The sequence below is a fragment of the Panulirus ornatus genome, chromosome 59 (assembly GCF_036320965.1).
Source record: "Panulirus ornatus isolate Po-2019 chromosome 59, ASM3632096v1, whole genome shotgun sequence".
Taxonomy (NCBI): domain Eukaryota; kingdom Metazoa; phylum Arthropoda; class Malacostraca; order Decapoda; family Palinuridae; genus Panulirus; species Panulirus ornatus.
Genome location: NC_092282.1, coordinates 22,488,289 through 22,508,578, shown reverse-complemented (window position 1 = coordinate 22,508,578; position 20,290 = coordinate 22,488,289). Strand labels below are relative to the sequence as shown.

Below are 20,290 nucleotides of genomic sequence, written 5' to 3'. Positions count from 1 at the left end.
GATAGGGTTGTGCGGAGGAGGGTGGATGTGTTGGAAATGAGATGTTTGAGGACAATGTGTGCTGTGAGGTGGTTTAATCGAGTAAGTAATGAAAGGATAAGAGAGATGTGTGGTAAGAAAAAGCTTGTTGTTGAGAGAGCAGAAGAGGGTGTTTTGAAATGGTTTGGGCACATGGAGAGAATGAGTGAGGAAAGATTGACCAAGAGGATATATGTGTCGGAGGTGGAGGGATCGAGGAGAAGTTGGAGACCAAATTGGAGGTGGAAAGATGGAGTGAAAAAGATTTTGAGTGATCGGGGCCTGAACATGCAGGAGGGTGAAAGGCGGGCAAGGAATAGAGTGAATTGGATCGATGTGGTATACCGGGGTTGACGTGCCGTCAGTGGATTGAACCAGGGCATGTGAAGCGTGTGGGGTAAACCATGGAAAGTTCTGTGGGGCCTGGATGTGGAAAGGGAGCTGTGGTTTCGGTGCATTATTACATGACAGCTAGAGACTGAATGTGAACGAATGGGGCCTTTGTTGTCTTTGCCTAGCGCTACCTCGCATACATGAGGGGGGAGGGGGTTGTTATTCCATGTGTGGCGAGGTGGCGATGGGAATAAATAAAGGCAGACAGTATGAATTATGTATATGTCTGTGTGTGTGTGTGTATATGTGTACATTGAGATGTATAGGTATGTATATTTGCGTGTGTGGACGTGTATGCATATACATGTGTATGTGGGCGGGTTGGGCCATTCTTTCGTCTGTTTCCTTGCGCTACCTCGCTAACGCGGTAGACAGCGACAAAGCAAAGTAAATATATATATATATATATATATATATATATATATATATATATATATATATATATATATATATATATATATATATATATATATATTCCGTATAGAGCTACAGGAGCCAGCAACTGGCCATATACCTTCTATTGTTCCTGTCAACATGGCGATGGTTGTGCCCAGCTGATGTGGCGTGCAATGAGACATGCATCAATATTTTCGTCAGGAATATATAGCAAAAACTCGAAGCTCTTCCCTGTAGAGCTGGTCAAACCCCGAGGACTTTTATTTAGTCTGTTGTCGCTGTTATGACGTAGGTAACAGGTGTTGCCTGAGGAAAGCTGGTGGTGGACGAGGGTATGAGGTGCAGTGGACACCAGATTTGTTGGAATTGGTTACCTGCAGACCCGGAGGGATTTGGTGTGGCCTTTCGCTCCCCTTCAGAATACTACCAGAGCCCCAGGGGAAATTTGACTTAGCCCTCGATGCTGTTTGAATCTTATGAGGCATGCAAGTCGCTCCTTGCTTCTTCCTCTCACTTTCCCACTGGCTATAGAAAATTTATGAGGTTATGTCTGTGTCTCATATTTATCTTGTGGTTAGGTACTGATATGGGGGATTGGGTGGTGAGGACATTGCCTTCGTTGACCTCTTATCTTAAGCTACTGATATCGTTGTTTGATTGGGTGGTGAGGACATTGCCTTTGTTGATCCCTTATCTTAAGCTACTGATATCGTTGTTTGATTGGGTGGTGAGTACATTGCCTTTGTTGATCCCTTATCTTAAGCTACTGATATCGTTGTTTGATTGGGTGGTGAGTACATTGCCTTTGTTGATCCCTTATCTTAAGCTACTGATATCGTTGTTTGATTGGGTGGTGAGTACATTGCCTTTGTTGATCCCATATCTTAAGCTACTGATATCGTTGTTTGATTGGGTGGTGAGTACATTGCCTTTGTTGATCCCTTATCTTAAGCTACTGTTAACAATGATTGGGTGGTGAGGACATTCCCTCTTCTGATCACCCACCTCAGTGTGTCACCCTAGCATGGGAGGTGGTAATTCAATGCTAACTTGTGAGAGACGGTTGATATACAGGTTCCACATGTGTGTGTGTGTGTGTGTGTGTGTGTGTTGCGAGAGACGTGGTCTCGTTCGTCCTACCGTAATTATTCTTACACGCGCCACGTAGATGAAGGTGACAGACACATGGTGCCACGTAGATGAATGTGAGACACATGGTGCCACGTAGATGGTGACAGACACATGGTGCCACGTAGATGGTGACAGACACATGGTGCCACGTAGATGAAGGTGACAGACACATGGTGCCACGTAGATGAAGGTGACAGACACATGGTGTCACGTAAATGAAGGTGACAAACACATGGTGCCCGCAGGGTGATAATGAGGCAGAGGGGAGGGTGTGGTGTAAAGTGATACTGGTGACTCTAGTGAAAATGATAAGATGTACATATTTACCACTAGTGATGGTGATCACTATCGGTGTACTGGTGAGAGAGAGCTACCCTTGGGAGACACACTGGACGTCAGGTATACAATGCAACAGAAAGAACATGTGGGTTCGGGGTCCTATGTAGTTGGTGAGCGTAAGGTAAAAAAAAAAAAAAAAAAGACAAAGACAAGTGGAATTAGAACATACAAAGAGGAAATGGTGCTGGGTGGAACAGACATTCCAGATAAATTCAACACAGAAATGAATAAGTTGAAGTTGTCATTGGTTAGATTAGCCTGTCAAGCAGACTCGTGGAGGCTGCAGGCAGGTTGTTCAAAGCAAGCGGATGCCAGAATGTTACATCATCTACACAGTGCCATTCATTAAGCCATGCAACCAACTTTTGCATGCTGACAGTGCTATCATGTTGCGGCCTTCTGTCATGTGAGGACATTGTGGCAGCTGATGTCAGGTTTAGCAGTGCGCGCGCGTGTGTGTGTGTGCAAGATGCCCCAGCCAAGCAAGACCTGGCTAGACCTTACGTGAGCAGGTTGAGGAGCACCTGCTCTGTGCATTAAAGGGTTCCCCTGTACCACATGGGTCCTTCAGGGACGTGTTACACTGGCTTTGCTCGACTCTCGGATCGAGTAGGTAGGTGATGCGACCTCGATAGTCTCCGACTACCCACCCTCCCGTAAGCCTCACGCCTCCTTCAGGAGATTGTAGAAATACTTACCTCAGGCGAGCGTCCAGGGTCTTCCCTCTAGAACTGATGGACAATGGCCAGTTCATTCATTCACGTTTCCTTGCAAGCATTTTGGCATCGTTTAAACATTCCATTGGCTTTCGACTTGGGTGTTACTAATAACGTACCCTTAACTACCAAATTCCAGCGACTATACGAATCTGTAAATTCACTTTCTGCCTCTCCTCAAACCACAAAACATCTTTACACCATTAAGAGGCGTACCGAAGGGCTGGTTGCTCATACCCTCACTATATAGGAAGTGTAGGAATGGTGAACATGCACTGTAGATTATGCTTGTGTTGCCTTACTTACAGTTGCAGTCACCATCGTAAGGCATCATTGTGTCTTCAAATGTCAGGGGGTAATAGAATGGTAAATGGTTAACGACTAATACTAATTAGGCTTGTTTACTCACCTGTATAACGTGACGCTGGGGACCATATATGTCACTCGATGAAAGAGGTGATATAACAGCATATAGGTTATATGAGACACACCGCGTTTTGTTTGCCATTTTATTACAAATAATATATAAATTCTTTGGCACTAAACTGTACAAATACAAACGGTGTTTATGTCAAAATAACTTAATATATATATTTATATTTATTTACAGGTATCCTTTCCCTATAAATATAGCGACGGAAGACCATTCATACAAAGGAACACAGTTTATACATGCTGGCTCTCTGCCACGAGCCAGTACGTGCTCACACTGCTCACGGCCACGCAATAGTATGTGACCTAGTAATACACACTACATTCTGCCACGCGTCAGTATGCAACCTAATATGATTCATACAAATCCCTAGGGCGAGTGTGTGTATGTGTGTGCATGTCTTATATATATATCAAAAAAAACAAACAAAAAAGCTTCGCTCCCGTATAGCCCGGCACAGCTCCTGAGAAATCTGTTACATTGCATAGCATTTAAATGAAAGACGAGGCTTAATGGCGTTTCCATGTGAGGGACACCATTCCTGGGATGTTATCATCCCTCATTATCCCAACGAGTCTATCCTCTGTTAACCTCATCGTCAATGGGGTCTGGGTCCTCATAAGTACAACATTGGCTCCTCATTACCTTCTCACCATGTATGAGGAGCCACAAACCTGTAGTAATAAAAAGTTTAGTAGAACCGTTTAATTATAAGTAACACCGCAAGTAAGTAGTCCAAGACGGCCACTTATACTTTACAATCATTTCCAGGATGATACACTTTTTTTTAAGTACATGGGGGACAATATGAAATGATCCCTGGTCTGTGATGATACATTATGTATCATTCACTGCAGTGGATACACAGGCCAAGGGTGTAGCCAAATCATTAACATAAAATGTATAGCAGCAGTTAAGACACTCGGACGATAATAATAATCGATTACATAATAGTTACAATACACTAGAGATAATGTATACATTTTCTTCCCCTGGTTTGATGAAGAGGGAGTATGTGCTAAAACTCGTTCCTCTGTATCTCGTGGGTATAGCTTATGGAGAGACACACACACACACACACATCTCTATGGTACAGTTCATGAACAGACACCCATCTGTATCTCGCAGGTAACTGTGAGATACCTTTGAGATACCTTTCCGAAGCCAAAGGAAAATTTGTTAGATTTGTGGGTGAGAGAGAGAGAGAGAGAGAGAGAGAGAGAGAGAGAGAGAGAGAGAGAGAGAGAGAGAGATCCCGGTATCATATTAGGCAGCATACACGATATTCGGGTACAAAGAATTTCCTAAATACTATAAATTTTTTTCCTTTCTTTCTGTAACATGAATCAGAAGGCAAGCGTAAATCCATATAAAATACATGTATGAAAATATTGGTCCGTATATATATATATATATATAATTTTTATAGATATAAACTTTGTGCAAACTTCAGCATTCATAAAACATAAACTGCAATTACATTTTGTTTTCCTAAATGTTTTTTTCTCGTTTTCGAACTCATACGTATAATGCACTTGATGGAGTTAAATCACAATCAAAATATATAATAGATCCTAACTTCCAGGATTCAGTACTGGTGCCCACCTCGCGAAAATGGCTACACAGCAAAGCCCCCTCCCCCACAAGTACGACCTTGAGAAATCCTATTATTGTATATATATATATTTACCAAAAAAAAAGAAGAAATAATCCAGTTCTTCTCTCACACTGATTACGAGACGCCCGTCAGAAGGCTGAAGACAGTCGACCTACTGGAGGGTCAGCAACAGGTCATGGGCCAGAGAAGGGGCTATCGTAGACCCATTTGGCTGAGGGAAGATGCTACACACACACACATCCACTCACTCTCTCTCTCCCCGCCAGGTGCCGACCCTCAGCACACGGGACTGTAAAGACTTACCGTGCTATGGAGTGGTTCAGTGTGTGTGTGTGCACAGACCTGCGTTTGAGCAAGTCCTCGTCTCAGAAAAAAGAGAAAAACATTATCCCTCCACCTGCAAATCCCTCTCCGTCGAGATATGTTGCAGACTTTGTGATTCTGAGCAGCTCTCAAAAAAAAAAGAAAAAAAAAATCGAACAAACGAGTGGGGGGAAAAAAGGCAAAAGATAAAAATTCTCCGCCTGAATATGTTCCTGAGCAAAACGACACCAGAGATTTCAGTAACGGAGCTAACATGGTCAACTCCCACTATGATCACAACGTGCAGGGGAGTTGTCGTTCAATTTTTTCCCCGTCTGGTAGTAATGTTCACTACCCCTCCCTCCATGCAACATCCCGCTGCTCACAGAATGTTATCGCACATCACCAGACATCTTGCAACCTGGGCACTGTACACACGAAACAATGTCTTTCTGTGATTATTTCGAAGTTTCTCTTATGATCTGGACTGGCGCACTTCTGGACGCACAGATTACGCACTTTTGGACGCACGAACTTTTGGATTTACGCATTCATTCCACGGTGCATTTTGATTCGTCCACCACACGTATCGTTCTCATCAAACTGGCTACATAACCACTCTTCCCCCCTCCCCCCCAAACGAAGTACTATCCAAATTGCACGATTTCTACGTGAAAATAGGAGTCACTGTTGAATAAATATCCACAGAGTTTGTTTCAGGAGACGTCATGTTCCTTAATTGACCTCGTACAACACTCACGGGTCACTGGAATTCATCAATACCTCTGAAACACACTCATTTTACCCTAGGTTTCAACCTCTTTGTGTCGCGTTCTGTAAGTCGTGCTCTCCGTTCTGTGGGAGGGTGGTGCGTTCCCCCACCACCTTGCTAAGTCCTATACCCAATACTGGTTTTTCCGGAGCATTGGGTTAGTGGTTCGGGGTTGGTGCTTCTCATACAACCCCCATTCCTCCGCCTGCTGTGTGTCCATGCCATAGGGATAGCCAGCCAAGTGAGGGTCGAATGTCGGTTCGCGGGGCGCTGTGTCTGTGCACAGTGGAGTGACCTGTGACGCCAAAGGGAGAATAAGGAAACGGAAATTAAATTCGAGGAAAACAAAAACAAACAACTAAATAAGAAAAAGAGATTGTTTTTGCTCAGTTACTAGATCTCATGAAATATGTGATTTAAGGTAAAATTATAATCATAAGAGAAATGAACCTTGAAATAGCTACCAGATTCTTTGAAAAAGAGAAAAAATGTTTCAAATTTAAAAAGAAGAGGAAAAATCTGAACTGAAATCAAATCAAAAGTAAATTCTAAAAGTAACTAGCTAGAGTAACTAGCTAGAGAGTAACTAGCTAGAGTAACTAGCTCTTGGGAGAGAGGCTGGACTGTACCTTGCACTGAGGCACTGCTGGCGAGACCTCACGAGAGGTATCCTGGGGCCACGAGGCCTCCGAGTCGGTGAGGTGGGCGGCCAGACCAAGGCCTCCACTGCCACCGTTATGCTGGTGGTGGTGGTGGTGGTGGAGGTGGTGGTGGTGTCGCCCAGGCCTAGGGGACGATGGCAGCTCGGGCGGTCGGCACTCCAGCTCCGAGAGGTCGTCTGTCATGAACGAGTTCGGCCTCGAGTCGGACGGCAGCGGCGGCGGCAGCGACGCCACGTCCGCGTCCATCCCGATGTCGCTCTTCTCCGAGCGACGGCGTCGGGTGGCGCAACGCACGACCACTGCGACGGCGATGATGGCCACCACGGCCACCACAGCTGCCACCACGATCATCACGTAGTTCTCCGGGATGCCCAAGAACAACCCAGAGCTCCCGGAGCCCGGAGAACTAGGCTCCGAGTTGCTGTGGATCGAAGGTGGTAAATCCGGACGCAGGTGCCTGGGGGGTTCAGCGCCTTCCTCCAGTATAGCGCCTGCCTCTACCAGCGTGAGACGCAACGTCCCTTCGGCAGGCTGGACACCAGGCGCAGGGACTTGCAACACGTAATGCAGCGCATCGTGCAACGGCTCATCGGCTTTTAAATTAAGGTTTCGTGCAGCGTAGTATATCAAACCCGCTCGGATCTCCTCGTGGGTGAATTCGTGCACTTCGTGCGATCGACCTGACCTGCGCATTCGTCGGCTAAACTTCTTGATCCTGCCGAAGCGGGGTCGCCTCTTCACCTTGTACACAGGGTTGCTACCAGTGGTCGCGGCCAGCTGCGAGGCGTCAAGGTGCTCGAGGGAGAGCCGCGTGCGGCTCCCTACCGCCGCTTTCAATGGCTTCGATTCCACGAGCGGTATGACCACCACACGAACCTCCACATCCTTCATCATAGCCTCCCACGTCCACAGGTCAACCTGGAAGTTGTCAGCTGGTTCGCCCAGCTCCATCTGCATGTAAAGCACCTCGCTCTTGTCGACGTTCACCTGGCCGAAGGTGTGGACCACTTGGTCGTTCATATACAAGCGGCCGAACTTGGGAGGCCGAGTGACATTGTAGAAAATGTGGTTATGGTTCCCATTGGTCACGGCAGCCAGGTACTGTGGCGTGAGGTAGGCTACGGTGGTAGCCTGGCGGAGAGGGATGACTGTGTGGTTGACTAACTCGAGCGTCAGGGGCTGGACATCGATCGTGAAGACGGTGTATATCGGCTTGTGCTTTCCATCCGACACCTTGAAATAGAATCTAGCCGAGCCGTTGGTGCCATCATGAGCGTACAGGATGCGGCCAGTGTTCACATCCAGTTGCGAGAAGGACTGGATGGCCACACTGTAGTTGTCAGCCAAGATGAGGCGACCGTGGTCGGGGGCGCTCATCAGCTCATACACAATCTCGCTGGGCATGTTATCGGGGTCTGTGGTTAAGAGGCTCTCGTTCGTTATGAGAGCATTTTGCCGATGCACTACGTTCAAGACGGGCGCGGCCGTCACCAGCGTGAACGGCTGGTCGTTGACGGGCGTCACGCTCACGTTCAGAGAGCCACTGAAGAGCAACACGTCCGGGGACGACCCATTACCCGCCAGGGCGACCGTGAAACCGAGGGAGTCCACGAGCGTGTCGCTGTGGTCATGTTCGTACCGTATACGACCTTTCTCGACGTCACGGACGGTGAATGTATAACCCTCCGTCAGGTTCCTCTTCCGTAGCGTGAACACCCCGTGCAATGGGATGGACGTCACAGTGGTGACTAGTCTCGGAGAGGGTCTGTCGGCACCGCTGGCACCGGGATAACCCTCGATGAACTCGAGCACAGCAGAGAGGTTGAGGTTATCAGGCCTCACGGTGGCCTGACCTCCCTCAGCTACCACTAGCGGTGCTAACCCCAGGTACCGCTCTAGTCCACCCCCTTGAGGGCTGGCCACGGACACCTCCACATGGAAATCCTGATCTTTCAGTGGCTCGGCAAACGGAGTCTCCACGTCAAACACGAACACGTCGCTGGCCGACAGCTCGGCAAAGGGTCTGGTGTGTTCGAACATGACGCGGGACTCGTTGATGTGGCGCTGTGTAAAGTTTTCGACGGGGATCCTGACGCCTCCTGCCTCCTCAAGCAGCAGCTGACCCAGCGTGGGAGCTGCCGCACGATGTACAGCACAGAGCGTTGAGGATCGTGGTCATTGGTGACGGTGAGGAGGACATCAGGCGTGAGGGGCTGCTGCATCATGGGGAACACCCAGAGCTCTTTGTTACGCTGCAGAGTAAGGTGCAGTTCCCTGGCGGTGACGACGAAGACGTGGGAACCCGTCCCGTGCACATGGTCACTCGCCTGCCATCGGAACATCCCAGACAGTCCTCCTGCAGATCAACGAGAGAGAGAGAGAGAAGAAAAAAAAGCAATAAGCATGAAGACATTGCAGGTATATGGTAGAGTATGTTGTCATACTGTAGATAGTGAGGCGATCAGCTGTTGTGCCACCAGGAGGATATAAGACAACAGACTAAGTGGAAAGATGATGACGATGTAGGTCTCTTAATTATATTCAATAATCAAATGTAAATTCCTCTAACATGCATGTAATCACTAGGAAGAATTACCTTCTGAGAACGTCTTTTGGAGGTGATTGTATTGCAACTGCTTAGAAGATCTCAATCAATATCATTCATTAGAAACTAAAAATGAGGGAAGCACATCTGAGCAACGATGCAGAACACACACACACACACACACCGACCGACCGACCGACCGACCTCAAAAGCACCCCCTCACCGACCGACCGACCTCACCCCTCCAGAATGGCCCCACTACCAATCACGTCACCGACCGACCGACCTCACCATAATGGCCCCACTACCAATCACGTGACCAACCCCCGACCGACCTCAAAAGCACCCCCTCACCCCCCCAAAATGGCCCCACTACCAATCACGTGACCACAAACCTAATACAAGAAAGTGGCTTCTGATCACACACCACTCCATACTGTCTCCCGTGCGCACTTCCAGGCTCTTCAGACCTCATCATACTCTTTAGTGTCGTGTGATAAACAAGTCATGCAAGTCGTAGAGCGTCAGCACCATACGTCAGGCCCTTAACATACCGTCTCTACGTTATTCGTCGACTTACGACATATATAAACTTACAACATATATAAACACCTCAACTCGGGAACAAATCTACAACCATCATTATCCCTAAACTCATCTACACCTTCCTTTCTTACTATTTAACATCAGAGGTTGAATATATATTGATTTACTCAATTATATATTTTTTCAAATAATTATCATTATCTCTGGCGTTTGACATGACTCCTGAGGCTAGGGTCAAAGGCCAATAGTGGGATTATTATCATTATTATTATTATTGTTATTCTTATTATTATTATTAGTAGTAGTAGTTAGTTTTAGTGTTATATGCGAGGGTGAAGTGCAACATGGTATTTGGGAGATGAGATATGAGTGTATTAGAAAGGATAGTATGTGGTGGGATGAAGACGCTATTTTGTTTAAAACAAGAGAGAGGCGTGTGGCTCGTGCCTACTAAGAAGATATGCGAGTGATTGGGAGGCGCACAAGAGAAAGTAGTAAAGAGGAAGTTGCAGGGGCTGAAAAACTGAAGTAGAAAATAGATGAAAGATTACTGATGAACATCTTGGGGAAGAAGAAAATGTTTTGGAAGGTGGTTAATAATGAGAAGAACAAGAGAACAAATGAGAACATCACTGAGAAGTGTGGGGAAGTGGAAACGGGGAGAGATGAAGTGAAAGTTAGATGATAGGGGTTGAATCAGGGGATATGGAATGGCCTAGGGAAATCATGGAATGGTCTATGGGGCTGGACTGAGGATGAGGGCCCTGGTGTCCGTGCATTATAAGGATGTGAGCAAAAGAGGCCATTCTTCGTCCGTTCTTGGCGCTACCTCGCTAACGGCAAACAAGTATAAATATATTCTTATCATTTCTGTAATCATCAGTATCATTATTATTGTCATCATTCATTACTACTACTTCTACTACTACCACTACTTTTATAATTATCATTATTATAATTATTATTATTTCTATAATTTCTGTGACAATAGCAGCGGCGGCGTCAGGAACTACGATAATGGTAGCAGTGGTAGTTTCCTACAGACACACAGACACAAACGGAGAGATATATTCTCTCTCTCTCTCTCTCTCTCTCTCTCTCTCTCTCTCTCTCTCTCTCTCTCTCTCTCTCTCTCTCTCTCTCGTACACTTACAACGGCATCTATGAATCCCCCACTATGAGAAGATGGCAACCCCAAAGCAAGTGAAAATTACGCCTCCTGATGGTAAGGGTTGGTACTAACCTGTGTGGATGAAATACACCAGGCCGTCATCCACGTCCGCTTGGGTGAAGGAGGACACAGCGTGGCTGAGGTTGGAAGACATGGCCAGGAACCCAGAGTTTGGGGTGGCCACGGTGATGGTCAGGTTCTCTGGGGGTGTGTCAGGGTCCATCACGGCTGTAAAGGGGGGGGTGAAGGGGGAAAGATCGAGGGGTACTTATTGGGTTATCATTAAGGTATATCTTTCCCTCCCTCCCTCCACCTCAGAGATAACCAAAGATAACAGTTCGTTCAATGTTATCTCTAGATTTGTCGCTTTAGATAAGAATTCAATGCAAATTTAAGTATGGAATTTTTAGGGACAGGGCCCCATGAGAATTTGCGACTATCGTGAAGTATAAAGACGAGAATTTATGAGGATAATAGTAAGGGAGTTTACAGGAACTATATTTCGGTAGTCTAGTCAGAATTTATGGTCGAGATTTGGGGTAATGCTTTACAGCATACCAGCTCAGCTGTGGAGAGCTGGAAAACGACATGTCATATCAGCCAATTCAGCTAATTCCTCTTAAACTCCCCATATTCTACACCAGACGATCCTTAACGAATCTTGTCTCTGTTCCTCATTTCTATTCCTCTATGTCTAGTCATCAATCCTACTAGAAATAAAAAAAAAAACAGCTAGAACTGATATATTCTAACCCAAACTGACCTTATCATCTGACCCGGATACACATTAAACCTAAGCTAATTCAGGTTAACGATGATTCATACTAAATTTGACCTGATATTAGGCTAAACGAACACTCAGCTAAACCTTTTAACCTCGTTGAACAGTATTTAACCCCACGAGATTCAAGTTAACCTCATGGGAACCCAATTCAACCACACGGGGCAGGGGTCTCGTAGCTGGAGTGCTAATGCTTTTCCTCCAATCTGACCCATGTCGACCCCTTTGGTTGCGGGGCGGGGCGGACTCAAGACTCACACTGACCTAAATTGGAGGAGGAGATTTGGACGACGTTCCCCTCCCAGATGGTGAGGCCTGTGTTGTTGATGACGAAGGGCGCCTCGTCGTTGACCCCTCGCACCGACACGTTGACCTCGGCAGGGGCACTCTGACGTACCCCCGACACCGCCACCAGGCCGAACGTATCCTGCAGGTGTTCCGAGCCGTCGTGCACGTACTGAGGGTGAGGGAGAGGGTGCAGGTTACATATGGTCTGATCTCTGGGGGGAAATACGGGGGAAAAGAGGATTTATCAGGGGTGGAGGATAGGATACTTTGAGGGGAGGGGGAACATCACATCAGGAACCTTCTTAAACCTGTATTAAAAACATATAGAGGATTGAAAACCCATGTGATTGTGAAGTAACAACGTCAGACTCCATTTAGGTATGATAACTTACTCCTGATCTTATTGTTGGATGGGAAAACCCTGGGTAGTGTTGTGGATACTACACATTGCTCCCAACTTCCCCAAATGGTTGTCGGAAAATATTTTGTTGCTATGAGAGTTATTTCTATCTCATACATTAATCAAGTTGACCCACAATTACTCTACATCGATCCAAATGGTGTCCTAGCTACGTCTCTTCGTTGTATATCGACTGATATATCTCTCTCTTGTGTCACCCCTGATGATGTGATTATTACACGAAAGTGCACTTGGGAACTTATCGTGTTCCATTTTCCCCATGGACTCATAGGAATATACTTGATAACGCGCAAAATAGTGATCCTTTCCAATATATATATATATATATATATATATATATATATATATATATATATATATATATATATATATATATATATATAAGCATGGATACCAAGCGATGCATGGGAAAAAATATCTTTAATATTAAAGGCTGTGTGTGGAAATGTCCTTCCTCTTTTTCTCTGGCCCTCAAATTGCCCAAATCGTGGGGACACTGAATTGTGAGGTCCGAGTTGAATGAGCATGATGAAGCTCTCATAACTCTGGAGCTTATGAGGTGGCCTTTAAGGCCTCGGCCTCATACCCTTAGATCCTGCCTTTTTAATCCTGGAGGACCTTTATGTTTAAATGGGTTTTCCGCAGCGTTTAACTAGTTGGCCACGTCCATCGAGCAGGACAACAGGTCAAACTTTGTAGTGAGTAATCGTCCTGTGTGTTCAACGTGGATGTTGTACGTTGGGCAAGAGAGGTCTTCTAAAAAGTGGAAACGACTGGTACATCAATGCAGGCTTCGAACCCAGGCGTGTGGGTGTGTGAATTACTACCTGTAATAACTTCTTTGTGTTAGGGGGATGAGAGTTTTACATTCGTGTTGCCTCGTCTCTTAACCTTGTAGATATGTACCGCGTCTTTACTCTTATTTGTGTCCATTACATACACATACACACCAGTCTAAGCCAGGAATTCAGTCACTGACAAGCCCCGAGGGAAGGATGAACACTTGCTTTGGGTGTAAGCTGACCGCCATGCTCAGAATTCGAACCTACGTGGGTCTGAACCTAGTGACACTCTCTCTTCTTACAGTATATCAGTTGAAGTATCCTAGGTTTAACATAGGCTGCAGTAAACTGAAATACGTACCTAGGCTTTACCTGTGCTGAAATAAGCTGAAATACGTACCTAGGCTTTACCTGTGCTGAAATAAGCTGAAATACGTACCTAGGCTTTACCTGTGCTGAAATAAGCTGAAATACGTACCTAGGCTTTACCTGTGTTGAAATAAACTGAAATACGTACCTAGGCTTTACCTGTGCTGAAATAAGTATGTCAACTTTGTCTACATTACGTCACTCATCCCATGGGCTTCCCTTCCAGGCCCCACCCCAACTCGTTCTAGTCACTGTATCATTCCTGGAGGACAGCGAAATCGAGAACGGTGTTGTCAACGCAAGGACAGAGTAACTTGATAACTTGACCTTCCTCCGACCATCAGGTGCGTTCATCAGGGCATCACTCATACGGACAAGGAAACACAGGGGTACTTAGGCCTGCGCCCTGTCGAACATCAGAGGTTATGGGGTGGAAGGCGAAGACAGCCCCGTCAGGAGCGTGCAGCCTTCCGACGCTCACAGAGGAAGTCTGCGAACTGTGGGACAAAACATCACAGCTTTATAGTAGACGATTATAGGTTGCTAGATCGAGAGCTTTGATGACAAACATCAAGGGAAGAACCACAGACGTCAGACGGTGTCTCTCTGCTGCAGTTGACACAGACCAGGACAGTGGCATAAGAGTGTGTGTGGCAGAGAAAGCCTTTCACGTAGCCAAACTTCTGAGGGTCTCTGGACTTTGCCACGGTGGGTCTCTGCGACCCAAACAGAAAACAAGAAAACTTTTCCAGAGCAATCTGGAGACTGAGGCTAATGGTAATGGGTCGTAACTCACTGTGATAGATTGTGGCCTCATTAGCTTTAGTAGTGTGTGGTGTGTGTGTGTGTGTGTGTGTGTGTGTGTGTGTGTGTGTGTGTGTGGGAGGAAACTCTTCGTTTGTCCTCCAATCAACGGGGCATTCTAAGTACTGAAGAGGGGTCCTGATGATGGAACACAGGGGCTTGACTAGTTCAGGGAAGAGCCCTCACTCACGCCTTTTATTATTTTTCTTTTTTTTTTCGACTTTCAAAGCTGAGTCAGTAGGTGTAGCGGAGCTCTTTTGTTTCAGGATGTGTACACTATTTGTGATCTCACATTCACCTACTGGCTCCAGGGGTCGTTGTGGGGCTGGAAGGTACTCTAGGCGGCAGGTGGATTCAAGAAAAAGGTGGGGGTCACTGGCAGATGTTGGGGAAAGTCATTGTGAATAAGCTGCGCCACTTTTTCACAGAAGGGCAAGGAGGAGACTCCTGCTTGTTCAGACCACACAGCTCATTCAGTCTGTCATGCTTGTGGCTAATGCTGACGTGTTTGGGATGCTGTATCTTCGTACTGTGAGATCTTCGAAAAACCAATTGGATTTACAGAGGATCTTGCATAGTTCACTGAGGACTGGATGAACTGTTACTATGTCACTGTGTCTCTTAGTAGTGGGTATGGATTAAGAGCACGTCAGCTAGATGTAATCTCGCAGATCCTCTCGAGAAGTGAACTCAAATGACGGGGAGTAACGTATTTATCCTTCGTTTTCTGCGTACATCCTCGGCTTATCATTCCAGCCCTGGTTTCCTGCACGATGGAGTGTCACAAGGTGACGTACTACTGCGTCGGAAATCAGTTTGCACCACAAAACTGACCTACAGAGCGCTAGCTCGTTGGGGGCGTCATATGAAAACCATATAGTTAATATGTGTTTGCTGTAACACTCGAACGTAATTTAAGATGTTAACCAGATGTTTGACTACTGGTGTGTCTCAATACGGGCAACGGGTGATGCAACGCATGATAAATGACGGTAGCAGTGTGGCATAGATGGGGGTGGCTGATGTCGAATGAAAGGAACATCAACACTGCGCCTTAGGGGATTCGGCACTGAATCGAACCGGATGAAGGGATTCTAATTCTCCATACAATATGTTCAGGGACAATCTGATGCCAAGGTGGTTGTGTTGTGGGAGCGACACCTACCTTCACTGACCTGACCTTTGTAACAAGTTCATCGACCTTTGTTTGAGACGTGTTTGTAAGTGTGGTTGTTTGTATTGTGTGTGTGTGGGTGTTTGTATTGCGCGTGTGGGTGTTAGTTTGTGTTTGTGTTCGTTGTGCTTGTGTATGTCCTCGCTTGTTTGTCTGTGTGAGCCCTAGTGTCTATTTGTTTCTATATGGTTTCGTTTTTATTTCTGCGCGCGTGTGTATTTGTTTATATGCGAGTGCAACAGTGTCCTTATTGTATGTTATTCTTGTCTCTTGGTGCTTTTATTGGTGTTTATGTTCGCGACAATATACGTGTATGTCTTCTGTGTAAACATGTAATCTCCATAGATGTATATTGCGTAAACGAGACGGCCTACTCGATCAGCCCATTCAGTTGCCCGCGCCGTGAGAGATACATTGTGTTCTGTATGCATCGCACGGGTGAGCTCTCGTGCTGTCTTGTAGTGTCAAGACACTGACTCTGCATATCTGTGTATACAATTTACTTACAACTTGGCAGTATATAATGACCCTTGAAGGCTCATACTAACGTATACCAAAGGAGTTAAACTTGGTCAACAGCTATGTAGCATGTTGCCTTCAATGCACAAACCAAGTTGGGTTCTACCAGATATCTAGCAAGGGGTGGTAGACTAAAGTCATGGCAGCATTTTTTAAGGAAACTCCACATAAACACTGAAGCCTCTCCATGTTTGCCACCACACACTGGACAAGCCTCCCCCTGCAAAACAAAAACCGATATCCATTCTTTGTGACCAAACGGCTGACGCAACGGATGTAAACTGATGGATGGATACAAAATCTCCTCTCGCAAACACGACTGGAATAAAGCCCTACACTCGACCTCTGATAGCCCTCTGGAACACACGCAAAAAAGCGTGCCAATTACTGGACCCTTATATGGACCCACGACCTGGAGGCTCAGCCTGACATCCATTCAGCTCAATATGGACGTCAACACGACAATCATGGACACCTTCCTCCAACACTAATGATAGAGAAGACTTGCTTGCCCCTTGAAGCACTCATGTAACTCATTACCTGTAGATGTAGAAGACGAGAGTGGGAGTCACTCTGTTGTCCGTTCCAGAGAGCGAATGGTGTGTTGCATACACACAGGGGCTTCCTCCGTTACTGGTGGTGAGGTTTGTTATGATCTTCTCACACATATGCCAGTGTGGAACCAGTTGGCTCTGATACCACAGCTGATTTGGACAGACACGTAGCAAATGAAAGACGTATTGAAAAGAGCTGGAGACTTTGTATGTTCTGCCTGGTTGCTCATTGGTGAGGGTGGTAGTCTGATTTAACGACGAAATAAAAGGTTTAAACACAACTTGAGGGAACTGACACCAGGCTCCTTCTTCACAGAACACACACAACACTGGCTCCTTACTGAAGCCCTTGCAGGATGACGGTACCCTAATTTCCTCTATGGGCAACTCTCTTGAAAGGCCCAAGAGTCCCTCCTTGGACTGTGCGGAGTGGCAGTTCAGGTTCCTATCGACAGATGGAGCACCGAGCGACAGCTGGTGGGTGGAGGAGCCCCAACCAAGAATTTGGCGCCCCAAGTGGAAAGTTACATGGTTCTGGGTCACCGCCAGTCACTCAGTGCATCAGTCTCGCCACCTTCCCGACCGACCTTCACAATGTATTCATACATGGTATTTACTTTTACCTTTTATTGTGTCAAAGATGTCTTTTGCCACGGCTCTCATTGCTTTTTCCTTTGATATACAATTTCCATCATCCGCTGTCGCTTCCAGATTCCTCACTCCAGTTGTACTCAGTTTAGACAACTGTTCCCATTTCCAGACACAAGTCCCTGTTCCACCTGTTCCCATTCCCAGACCCAAGTCCCTGTTCCACCTGTTCTCATTCATAAAGACAAGTCCCTGTTCCACCCGTTCCTGTTCACAGAGAATGTTCCACCTGGTCTACGTGTCCGCCGCCTCTTGTACCCTAGATCAAGTCTCTCACATCAGCTGTTTCCATTTCGCCAAGACCAGATCTCTTGACCAGATTCCCCCCACTCACCTACACAAGACCCCAGATCCTCCTGCTCCCATAAACCACGTGAAGTACCACAGGCATCCGATCCTCTTCATCCAGGTAGGTCCAAACTCCAGTTAATCCTACTTCAACAAGGGCAGCTGCTGCCTCAGCTGCCCCCGGACTCCAGCTCTCCCCCCAAGAGCAAGTTGCTCTCATTCATCAATATACGTCCGTGCCAGCTGCAGCTGACCCGAAACAACGAGTTGATTCCCCGTCGCTTCGGTTCCCATGTGCCCCCTGAGTCGAGCTCCTCTTCCAGCTGCTTCCACTTGAAGTCTTAACAAACCCTTGTTCCAGCGGCACTCACGAACCGAAATGTTTGTTTTCCAGCTGTCGGGTAGTTTTAACCACAAGCTTTTAATTTCAATGGAGCAGTTCCAGCTGCTCGCATTTATCAAGATACGTCTCTTCTCCAGCTGTTCGCTACTCAACAAGCCCCCAAGCGCCAGCTGCTACTATTCGAGATATACGTCTGTCCTCTGCAGATAGATTCCTCCGCTGCTCTGTTGTAAGACCTTGTGTGCAGGGTTTTCCACCCATCGTAATATATACTTCCACCCAACGAGATAAGCCTGTAACCCAGGGTGTTCCTATGCATTAACCTAACTTACCTGATGGTGTAGTCTTCAGGGCGTCTTCAGAGCCCTAGTTTTTTGTAGTCGAAATGAACCCATGGCCTAAAGTTCTACCCTTGTTTCAGCTGCTCCCATAAGCCAGAATACGATCTTATTTCCAGCTGCTGCCACTCGCAGCAAATACTTCCATGTTCCAATTGCTCCCAACCATCGAGAAACCAATCTACACTAATCGTTTCTCCTTGTCAAACTAGGGCGACTGTATTCCAGTCGTTCCTACTCGCTTAGCCAAGTCTAGACTCCACTCTTGGCCGTTTCCACTCACCGAGATGAGTCCCTGCTCCAGCTGGAGCGGCGTGAAGGCCTCCACTCTCTGTCCGGGCCTGGTGGAGAGCTCCAGTTGCCCCGCCATCGGCTGCGCCGCCACCAGGTACTGGGCGATCTTGTTGGTGTAGTAGTCCGTCAGGACGGTCACCACGGATGCAGTCACGATGGTCTGCGACCCCTCGTCCACCTCCAGCAGACCCGTCGAGAGATAGATGGTCTTCGGGATTACCTAAACAAGAAGACAGAAGAGATCAGACGATTGCCTTACGTCTACCTTCCAGACCCTACACACACACACAGCCTTCCAGACCCTACAAACACACACACACACACACACACACACACACACACACACACAGAGCAAATCGAAGTCCACTTTGTTCCTCAGTGTCGTGCGTCTTAAGAGGAACTGGTTACAACTGAAGAATGCTTGCAAATGACGTCCCTGTATTCCACTGAATTCTGATGCAACTCTTCAGCAAGGAGGTGAAAGAAAGGCAGTTTCACTATAAGCTCTTAAATTTACAACCGTAACAAAATACCTTACTGACTGTTGCCCTGCGAGGATAACTTAAAGAATCACAGATATCAATGGAAATCGGTTTAAAATCTACTCCTGATCCTAGAACACCACACACGATCCTGAACCTCTTACCTCTATTGTGAAGACGAGGCGGGAGAGGCTGGAGATGCCGTTGGTAACATCAAACACGAAGTGGTCGCTAGTGACGTTGGTCCCAACCTCGACGTATTGGACGCGTCCCTCATTGATCAGCGCCTGGTCGAACACGCTCACCTGTGAGAGACGCAGCTTACAGCACCGACTGGGAGGATGCAAACAAGAACAAGTGGAGGCTAATGACACACTATGAGTATCCAACGAGGCAGAAACTGACCTCTTGACTTTTTGGACAAGTTACTGACAGGCCTTCAGCAACTCCAACCCTAGCCAGAAGCCCATGTCATCTCTCACAAAAGAACACCTGATACACACTAAAAGAAATGGAGAATTACTCTCTTGAATCTGCCTCAGAGTATAGTCATTAGCTCCTTGTTATCAAGGGTGACAATGAAAGAAACACAGGCATCAGTAAGGTCTTTGGCACTTTTCCCCCAGACGCATCCAGTCTCAAAGAAGATCTTCATCACCATCCTACACAGCAGGAACAAACAGTGGCTGGCCAGCTTCATCACAGTGTCATACAATTGCATACCTTCCGCCAGATCGTCAAAGGCAAGAGATAAAGGGAATCTTTAAAGAAAACTTTAAGGTACGCAACTTGATGAGTGGCGGTGTGAAAATTCTGTTATAATGTCAGTGCTGGATAATAATACTGATTATGGGTCGATAGGATTCTTAAAGGAGAGAGGGACAATGCAAAGATCCTAACGCACTTGTACACAGAATCTAACCCTATCACTGACTCCAGTTTTGGACAAAACCATGATTGATACATGACATTTCTGGACAGGAGAGGACAAACAATGGGTGGTGGACAGAGAAATGTCATAAGTTTTCAAAATACCAAAGGATGTTCTCAAAAATCTAGGGGCCTACCCTGTGAGTGAATCAGGAGACGTGATGATACGAGTAGAGTGGGTGAGGTGAAACTGTGTGGAAGTTCAGAGATAATGAGATAAGAAATGTGGTGA

General features: G+C 46.5%; 1 protein-coding gene across 1 annotated transcript in view; it reads right to left on the bottom strand.

Annotated features, from left to right (window-relative positions):
* Positions 1-4,608: 4,608 nt before the first annotated feature.
* Positions 4,609-20,290, bottom strand: part of LOC139767233 (chondroitin sulfate proteoglycan 4-like) — a 470,609-nt gene continuing 454,927 nt past the window's right edge. The window contains 7 exon segments of the mRNA XM_071696375.1: positions 4,609-6,414; positions 6,749-8,955; positions 8,958-9,137; positions 11,116-11,271; positions 12,089-12,281; positions 18,636-18,866; positions 19,293-19,433. Of these exon segments, the coding sequence (XP_071552476.1) occupies positions 6,244-6,414; positions 6,749-8,955; positions 8,958-9,137; positions 11,116-11,271; positions 12,089-12,281; positions 18,636-18,866; positions 19,293-19,433 (3,279 nt within the window). The 3' untranslated portion in view covers positions 4,609-6,243.